Genomic DNA, 9,881 nt, shown 5'->3' on the forward strand with positions numbered 1-9,881 from the left:
TTACGGGGAATTATTATTTCTCCATCACTAACAGGGATGTTAATACAGAATGCACCATCCACAAATTTGCAGATTGCAGTAAATTGAGGGAGTGAATGGTGGACATACATACTAAACAGCAAAGATTTGATCCAGAGGGACGTTGGGAGACATGAGTATTGGGCCAACAGAAAATTTATGAAGGTGAACAAGAGGTACGAAGCTCTTTGCGTGGGATGGAATAGCCCCATGCATCAGTACACAACAAGCACTGACTGCCTGAGTAGCAGCTTTGCTGAAAAGGACAGCAAAGGGGTTATGTTGAATGGCAACCTTAATATAAGCCAAAAGTGCACTATCATTGCAAATAGGGCAAAGCAGGCACTCAGCTGCATTAGGAGAAGCACAGCTGACACTGAAGTAGGTTATTATCCCCCTCTACTTGGCATGGGTGAGGCTGTACCCGGAACAGTATTCAACTTTGGGCCCCCGCCGATCAAGAGGAATATGGAGAAACTGAAGATGGTTCATCGAAGCGATGGGCAGGAACTTAGATTACATACCCAAGCCACGATCTGTGACTGCTGCTGCTTGTTATATTCCCTGGCACTACCAAGAGGAGCTTGGTCCTATAACCTTTGTACCTTCTCTTTCATTAGCTATCAGATTAGATTCATCTGCTATTAGATCACCCATTAGCCTCCTCAACAACCTTTACCAGTTCTGGCTCTCCTGTAGTGCATGTCTTGGGGGATTAGGAAAAACATTTTAACTAGAAAAGCAATGCGGAACAGGAACAGGTTACCCAGCGAGGCCATGGGATTTCCATTCTTGGAAGTTTTCAAGACTTGACTAGACAAAGCCACAGCTGATCTGATCCAATATTGGTGGCAATCCCATTCAAAGCAGAAGCTGGATGAGGTGACTTCCAGAAGTCCAATCCAACCAACATTTCTGTGACTTTGAATAGAAGCTTGACTACACAATTTATTCTTGATTGACTAAGATCCCCCACTGATTGATTACTTCTTCTTTGAACTTGTTTGTACAAGCACAAAGAATAATAAATTATTTGGTCTACAATCATATTTTTTTCTGTGAAGTAACATAACATTACGCATAGACATCTCAAGTTCTACACTGCAAATCTAGTGACCTCCTACCATGTGGACTTTCTTTGCTATCTGCAACAGACATCACCTTTACTTCATCCAAAACCAGTGCCAGTTCTCCTCTGTATTCCTACACATCCTAGGGTAGCATCTGAAGTTTATGATAGTCAGGTCTGTGTTGGTATGTCTCTTCATGCTTGTATCAGACTTGCTGGAAAATAAAACAATACGTTCAAGGTCCAACTTAAAAAAAACTGCCAGTCCAAATACAGGAACAAATAAGTGTCTCCATATTGCTCATGTGCTAATTTACTGGAGCTAGAAAGAATCAAAAAAATGCTTCTTCCAATGACATCTGTGGGTAGGATGGAAAAATACATTTCATTATTTGAACCATTTTTGGTGAGTATTTTGAGTGTTAGGGGGAATTTGCCTTTGCTGTAATATAGAGATATGATGCAGGCTAAAATTTCATAGAAGCTTCCAAAGTTTAGTTGCCTGGCTCCTTTTATATTTCAAAATCTCGATGCTAAAATGTACTACAGTCTTTTTACTGTGTTATGGACCTGAGGTTTTGAATGCACTGAAATAGTGGATCTGAGCACATGTATCAAAAGCTTCCTTCAATTACGCTTGTGCATGTAAATGCAGCAGTGCCCTTTGCACAGTACTGGCACACTCGCACAACTCTGAGGGATTGATTAAGTGCTAATAATCTGCTTCTTTGGCTCGTCCTTCCACCCAGCTTCTCACAACCCCTCCTCTGTTTCCACTGACAGCTGTTGAAGTGGTAAATATCATCTCTGTGCTTGAGCAACATGGACATGGGATTCAAAGAGATCTCAGACTGTGCATTTGAGCAGGGAAGTGCCTGTGCTAGCTCCCTCTACCTTTTTTTTTTCTCCCATGGTGGACCTATACAGCTTGCTGATGACTGCTGTCTTCCTGTATCACTATTGAGATTTTATCTTCTTATTATTGATACCAGTGAACGCTTTCTTCTGACTTTCAAAAAGCAACTGTCAGAGGATAATTCAGCTCTTGAAAATGTTGTGAGGTGGAGATGGCTGTAACCCTATCTGGAGGGTGGGCGTCAGGGAGTAGCTGGAAACAGAGCATAGGACATGGGGGAATGGTGTAGGAGGAAGTCTTAAAATGGACAGTTTTAAAGACGGGTCAAAATAATATTTTTTAGCATATGAGTCCTCATTATGTTAAACGGGGAGGCTGGTATCAAATCTTTGTTGATGTTTTATTTCTCTTAAGAGCTGGAGCTCATATTAGTATATCACTGTTACCAGTTTATAGTTTTCTGCAGCCATGGCTGTTTTTCCATGGTGCTGAAACGCTTGCCAGCTACCACTTTTGAAAGAAATATTAGCTCAGCTTTGGTTTTTAAAATTTAAGAAACAGTTTAAGCAAAGTATATTAGGCAATATTCCTGTTACCTATGCCTAAAAAAATTGAAATATTGACATATTTTCAGGCATCAGAGAGCTAGGATCCTTTGAGTGATTTTAACATTATGTGGTTTGGTTTTTGTTAAGTGGGAGCCAGAGGCATGTATCCATCTTCTACCGTAGAAGTATTGAGATGTACATACATCTTCTCTCATTTAAAAAAGTGCTCATATAACTTGTTTTACTTTCTAGTCAGAGCAGGCTAATGGTACATCACCTCTTCAGTGCTTCAGCCGAGTTGCTAAGCTACCATATGTCTATTGCTTCCAGTCATGTACCCTCATCCCACAAATATGAATGGTTAACACACCAAAACAACCTTGCCCCAAGAATGCAGAGCGTAAGTAGAAATTTTGAGGTGAGTGATGCCTGCGAGTGGGAGAGAAGTGTCCTTTTCTTTCCCTTGTTATAACAAATGTTGCATTTTTATGACCACATTCAGAGGAAAATCAAGCATGGAGCATTGTCTGGATAGCTTCTGGGTGAAGAGAGATAGTAAATGGAAAGATAATGGGGATGAGAACAGAGATAATATGCAAAGAAAGGGAGAAGCCAGAAGAGGGATAGACAGACAGACAGCTGGGGCAAATGGGGCAATATCCTCTGGAGGTAGCTTCTCTCTATTTTTGCCAGTCTCTCCTCTTTGCCAGCTCTAGATCCACCTAAGTAGGTGAAGGGGAGAGATCCAGAGATTCCAGCATGGAGGAGGTGATGAAGGAAAGGATACTGAGTAGCTGCTTCCCTGGGATAACTTGACGGTTACACGTTTCTGGCTGCAGGTGTAGAAAAATACCTTGTCTGGGGAGATGCTGCTCTCCCACGTCAGTCTTTATATAAATTTTCTCACTCTTACCGCATTGTAGCTATGTCCTTAGGGGTTAGGTATGCAAGTCCTGTCTGTGGCAAGAGTTAATGTATACTGGCCCAGGGATCAGTAACTAGATAATAAATCTTTTTGAATCCTGGTTTGCATTATGTCTTGATAGGAAAGTAAATCTCACCCTCTCAGCAGCAAGCTATTCTTTCATTGCAAGGATGTTGCTGGTGAATGATGTTTTCCAAACTGATAAATGTGGGATTTCTTGTGCCACAAGTTATTTTGTTTGTTTGGATGTTTATGTTTCAGCTTTATGAAGCAATCTGTCTGGGGAAAGGCCCAGAAATAATTGGCTGAGGCTTTTCTTCTGATATAGGTCTTTATAACCATAGATCTATAGCAAATCCAAATGTGAAAGTAAAATCATGCTTCACCCTGGTGCTGGGATGTTGAATACAGATAGTTGTGCTTCCCCATGCATGTTGTATTCCTGTATCTCTTTATAGCTGTTCATTTTAAAATCAGCTAATGCCTAGAAGATGAAAAAAGTTTGAGAGGCTGAAGAAAAAGACTCTTGTGTCAGATACAGACCCCTCCATAGCCTTCCTGGTAGTTGACTGGAAATGTTCATTCAAACAACTTCCTTGCAAACATTACTCTCAGGTGTAGTGACTGACTTTCCTATAGCCTGTACTTCAGGCTTCGTTCAGTATATTTGTTTTTCAATCCTCAGTTGCAATGCTTGAAGAGGAAGCAGCAAAATGACTTTTGTCCCTGTCTCTTCATATTCATTTGGCATTCTTTTCCTCCTTCTCAAGGGCTTTCCCTGGCAGACGGCACACAAGCTGACTTTCAGCTCCTGCCAGGTAAGCACAGGGACATCCCTCCGGATGGACTTTTAGGAGATTTATTGATGCCTTTGTGTCATTACCATTGTATGAGCCCCATTTCTTACAGGTTGCAACTTTGTCTCCTCTTGCTTTCCTTCATCTATTCTAAATACTGACTTATTTTTCTGCCCAACATCTTAATTCCTGATGGCGACAGGGCTTCTGCAATCAATTCTATCATCTTTTCCTTCCTGGAAATAAGATGATGAAGGCGGCTATTACCTGGGAAAAACTACTTTCTTTAGGACAACTTATTATGCCATTTGTGACTTTGGCTCCTCTGTTTTTGGTCCTTAGATGGTCTCCATTTCTTAAAAATTTTAAGAAGCTTAGAGGCTATAATGCAACCTTGCAAAAACACATCTTGCAAGTGGACAACTAAGGCATAGAAAAGTTAGCAATGCAAGGGAGATCTGGGAGAGAGAACCAAGAGGAAATAAGTATTCTCTTGCTTCCTTGTCCTTTTCCTATTTTGCCACATATACAAGGCAGAGCAACTTTGTGCCACAGAAGGGGCAAGAGTAAATCACAGTAAATCAGTCTGAAAAATAAAAAGCCATCAGTTCAGCTGCAGGAATTCTGTAAGATTGCTAGTACAGTTCTGTAAGATTGCTAATTAAAAATCAGTATTAAAATACTATTCTGAGAAGTTAAAGACGGGAAACAAATCTCTGGTAGCCCATCTGCTTTCCTGTAGCTACTAGTAGCTCGTGCTGCATCTGAATCTACTGTGCCGTGTGATGTTTCAGAGCGGCTCGGAATCAGCAGCCCGTCGACTTTCGGCAGCTCCTGAGCCCCATTGGCTGGAAGGCAAAGCAGAGGCGGAGAGTGCCCTGAATATTTTTCTCCTCCACACACCATAAAACAGGCAGCCGGCATGCACTGTCTGACAGCAAGACTGGTGCTTGCAGTTTGAAATTAGTTTCTGTTCTGCAGCAGTCACTTGGGCATTTTATGTTTGTCTCTCTTAATGGAAGTGAACAAAAAAGCCTTGCAGCGTATCAGTGAACTAAACAGGAACTGACCATAGTGGAGAATCTGATGCAAACTTACCGACTGTTCGGACTCTGTGACATAGATCACCAAGGTAAATGTGATGATGATCAGAAACTGCATCTGTGAGAGAGTAAACCAGTGTTTCTGAGTTTGAAACCTTATTTTGTAACAGCAGTCACAGTGTTCTGAACTACTGCCTGCCTCGGTGCTGGCTTATTTTTCTTTTCTTCCCAAGCTGAAAAGCCAAAGAAGGTTTTCAAAGGAATGCAAAAGGAACAGGAGTTTTAAAAGCAGGAAGCTGAAAGCGGATCTCCATAAGATGAATTTCACCCAGCACCGTGGGACGCTCCAGCCTCTCCATTTCTGGAACCACAGCTACAGACTGCACGGAGGTGCCAGCGAGCCCAATGCAAAGGGCCACTCTTCGGGAGGCTGCTACGAGCAACTCTTTGTATCCCCTGAAGTGTTTGTGACTCTGGGCATCATCAGCTTGCTGGAGAACGTCTTGGTCATTGTGGCAATAGCCAAGAACAAGAACCTCCATTCGCCTATGTACTTCTTCATCTGTAGCTTGGCAGTGGCTGACATGCTAGTGAGTGTATCTAATGGATCAGAAACTATTGTCATCACGCTGCTAAACAATACAGACACAGATGCACAGAGCTTTACCATAAACATTGACAATGTCATTGACTCAGTGATTTGCAGTTCCTTGCTTGCATCAATTTGCAGTCTCCTCTCAATAGCAGTGGACAGGTACTTTACTATCTTTTATGCCCTCCAGTACCATAATATCATGACGGTGAAGCGCGTAGGGGTCATCATCACATGCATCTGGGCTGCTTGCACAGTCTCAGGCATTTTGTTCATCATTTACTCTGACAGCAGTGTTGTCATCATCTGCCTTATTAGCATGTTCTTCACTATGCTCATTCTCATGGCATCCCTCTATGTCCATATGTTCATGATGGCTCGGATGCATATCAAAAAGATTGCTGTTCTTCCAGGGACTGGCCCTATTCGCCAAGGGGCCAACATGAAAGGGGCCATCACTCTCACCATCCTGATTGGAGTTTTTGTTGTGTGCTGGGCTCCATTTTTCCTGCACCTGATTTTCTACATCTCCTGCCCCTACAACCCTTACTGTGTGTGCTTCATGTCCCACTTTAACTTCTACCTCATCCTTATCATGTGCAATTCCATCATCGATCCACTCATCTATGCATTCCGGAGTCAGGAGCTCAGGAAAACATTCAAGGAGATTATATGCTGCTGTAGCCTGAGAGGGCTTTGTGATTTGCCTGGCAAATTTTAAACCGAGTGGATACGTTACTGTGTACACAATATGCAGCACAGACTTCCAAGCCTTCAGATCCTCTTTCTCAGCAGAATTTGGGTTAAATCTTTAAGACTGAGCACCTCTTTCTGTCTCCCCTCCCTCTCATCCTTGTATCCCATTCACGTGTCATTCATATTTCTGTATAATGTTTGTGATATCTACAGTTTGTAATTTATTTGGCTGGAAAGAGAAGTAGCACTTCATACCAATTTGTAAGTAAGCAAATAAATGTAATGATGAATGTGAAATACTAACAAACATGAGCAGCTGTATGTTCCAACTGCTGACAAAATAAATAACTTGCCTGACTTACAGTACATATTGGCTGATACTGTTCCTTATTCTGTTGAAGTAATTATAGCTATCCATTACATTATATACAGCTTAAAATAGAGCATATGCTTCTCTATTAGTGGATTAGATGTTCTCTGGAATTAGAAAGCAGATTTTTCATAAAGGTTACTGCAGCCAACGAGTTGTGTTCATTCATTTTGAACTCTTTTCTTCCTACTCCACAAGCAGCCATTCTGTTCTTCATTACAGTTATTGCCTACAACAAGATTTTCCAAACGCCTGCTACCCAGACAATCAAATGCTTGGGGTTTGTTTTTTTTTTTTTTTCATGATGATTGTTGTATGTCTGAGAGTACCTTTTTGCAAAGTTGAAATTGCTCCCTGGAGCATCAGTTAGCCTTGGATATATTTACCTAGACTGGCATCCAGGTAGACTAGCATCCTCCATTCAGCCATGAAGCAGGTACAGTATTAACATTGACAATGCCAGCACCAATGTAAAGATTCACTGAGAGATTTACCTAATGAAGATGAAGAAGGAACTTCAGTTTGAACATTCAGTCCTTCCTTGTTCTGAGGTGCTGTGGGGAAAAAGGACTCTGTGCTTCAGAAGAAAATACATCCTTGTTAGAAACAAGCTGCCCTCTATTCTGAAGTGTGGTGGTAGCAGATGGGATCCACTGCCAGGATCCTTATAGAGGAGTCAAGGCATGTGTTAATTTGGCTTGAGCACCTCAGACCGTACTGTGGAGCGTATGAGCTTTGCGGGGGCAATGCTATCACATAGAAGGGATGCTGGCCAACAAGTCTGTAAACCCATGCTCTGTATCTGGCAGCTCTGTGTGTTACTGCTGCTTGAAGTCCGATCACCTTTTCAGACATCTAATTGATGTGTTCTCAGTTTCATGCTAAAAAGCCACTCTCTCTCCACAGATCATAATAGGGACCTCAGGTCCCTGATTTTAGCACCTTTGGAAGCGTTTAAAGTATAAATGTGAGTATACAAGATTCCATGAAGATGTCCCTTAACACCTTGACAGTATCAGGTCTATGAAAGGACATAGAAAAATTAATTTATTTATTCCCGGAAACTATAAAAACATAGTGGTAACTGGTAGAAGACCTGGGAAGTTCTCATTTAAAAAGTCAAAACTGAATGTAAAGAATAATTTAGGTTTTAATCTTGGATGCCTGATTTTACCAAAATGAGTAGTGAATTATTTGGATGATCAGTCCTGTTAATTTTCTTGGAAACGGCTTGTTACCTCAAGCTGCTTATTCCCTCGTTAAAGAAAGACATATGATGAAAACCTATTCATGAGAGCCCAATGTTTGCCACCTGGGATTCTTCTCCAAATAGAAGCTGATCTTTCAGTTGTGGGTAACTTTTCAGGATGTCATAAAACTGTGACATTTGGTCCTGTGTCAAAAAGCGTGAAGGACTTAAGGTGGGTCTCAGTATCTTTAGGTTCAATTTACTTACAGGGAGAGTAAGAAAGTCATTTGACTTTGTGCATCAAAATCCCTTGGTAGATCAGCAGCAGAGAAATCAGGTTTCCTACACTCTACTGTTGTACCTGGGCCACTCCATCTACCACACTGCTTGCAACACACCCCTCTTATGTTCTCTCAGCTTTAGTAAATTATATTGCCACATCATAATGGTTGCTATGTGGAAGATGCTGAAATGTATCTACTATATTAAGTCTACTTATTTTCTTCTGGAGGAAAATATAAACATTTCAATAATACATCCCTACCAGGTTCCACTGGGTAGAGAATAAAAAATGCCAAAGAAGGAGGATTAAAGCTCAAAAGGAGAAAAAAATAAATGTATTTAAATTAATAGTCTATCCAAAAATCCAAAGGACTTTATTAGAGGCTTTCCCCTCTCCCACAAGACATGATGCTAGCTATGCAAAAATGCTCTGGCAATAACGCAAAAAATTGCTGATGCCAGTTTGAACAAGACAAAAATCTCACTTGATCTTTGTTTTGCCTCACTTTCTTTAGCTATTTTAGGTCTTAAATTATGATATTGGGCTCCAGATACTACCTTTATAGTCCATGGATGCAGAGAGGGTCCAGTGGAAAGTGGCGTAAGAGCGCAAGACACTACCTTAGGTACTCTGAGCATTGACTTGAAAGTCTCTCTTTCTCCCTTTAGTCTGTACAAGGACCTGGTGTACCTCAGAAGGACCTCAGAAAATGTACCTTTGGGGATGAAATCTTCATTGCTTGTCCAGAAATTACTTCAGATTTTAAATTAATATTCTGATCCCTTTGATCATATCTCAAGTATCCTAGGGTTTTCTCTTTGGATGAAACACATATTAAAAAAAGGAGACTTCATACGTCACAGGAACTGTCTACTGCTACTGCAGATACTCACTGTCATACAAGCCAGGTTATGAATTCAACATGCTTGGGTTTTTTTGTTTCAAATGGTTCTGTTGTCCTACTGTTTTTCATGTTTTTGCACGCTCTGTTCATAGAAGAAGAGATTTTCAGGTTTGTGGATTAAAAATCACCCCCTTTGAGTTTGTAACGTAAATGTATTCATCAGTTCTGCTTCTACCCATTTGCTCCCTTGCAAACATTGTTCATTTGTTTCAATTTCTCCTTCATACTTGGTGTATTTCCATATTTGTATATTTCTGGAGTGCCATCAGAGTTGTCCGAGTCATCACCTGCCTGTGTGGTGGGTTTGCCTTTGGCCAACAGCGAACCCACCCCCCAGCTGCTTGCTCACTCCCCACCTTCGTGGGACAAGGGGAGAAAACAGGAAGAACAGGAACGAGAAAGCTCGTGGGTCTGGATGAAGACAGGAATATCACTTACCAACTACCATCACAGGCGAAACAGATTTGGGGATAATGAACTTCATTTACAGCTAATTAAAATAAATACTTACTGATTCCGCTAGTGGAAACAAGAAGACAAACACTAGGGTAGCGTTTTGCCCTTTCTTGCCCGGGCTCTCCCCGAGGCACC

The 9,881-nt window shown here is 41.3% G+C and overlaps 1 protein-coding gene across 1 annotated transcript; it reads left to right on the forward strand.

The window, feature by feature from the left end:
- Positions 1 to 5,187: 5,187 nt before the first annotated feature.
- MC4R (melanocortin 4 receptor) lies at positions 5,188 to 6,569 on the forward strand. The gene has a single exon (XM_009576543.1). The coding sequence runs from the start codon at positions 5,574 to 5,576 to the stop codon at positions 6,567 to 6,569; it is 996 nt and encodes a 331-aa protein (XP_009574838.1). The 5' UTR covers positions 5,188 to 5,573.
- Positions 6,570 to 9,881: the final 3,312 nt, after the last annotated feature.

The sequence above is a fragment of the Fulmarus glacialis genome, unplaced genomic scaffold (assembly GCF_000690835.1).
Source record: "Fulmarus glacialis isolate BGI_N327 unplaced genomic scaffold, ASM69083v1 scaffold6934, whole genome shotgun sequence".
Taxonomy (NCBI): domain Eukaryota; kingdom Metazoa; phylum Chordata; class Aves; order Procellariiformes; family Procellariidae; genus Fulmarus; species Fulmarus glacialis.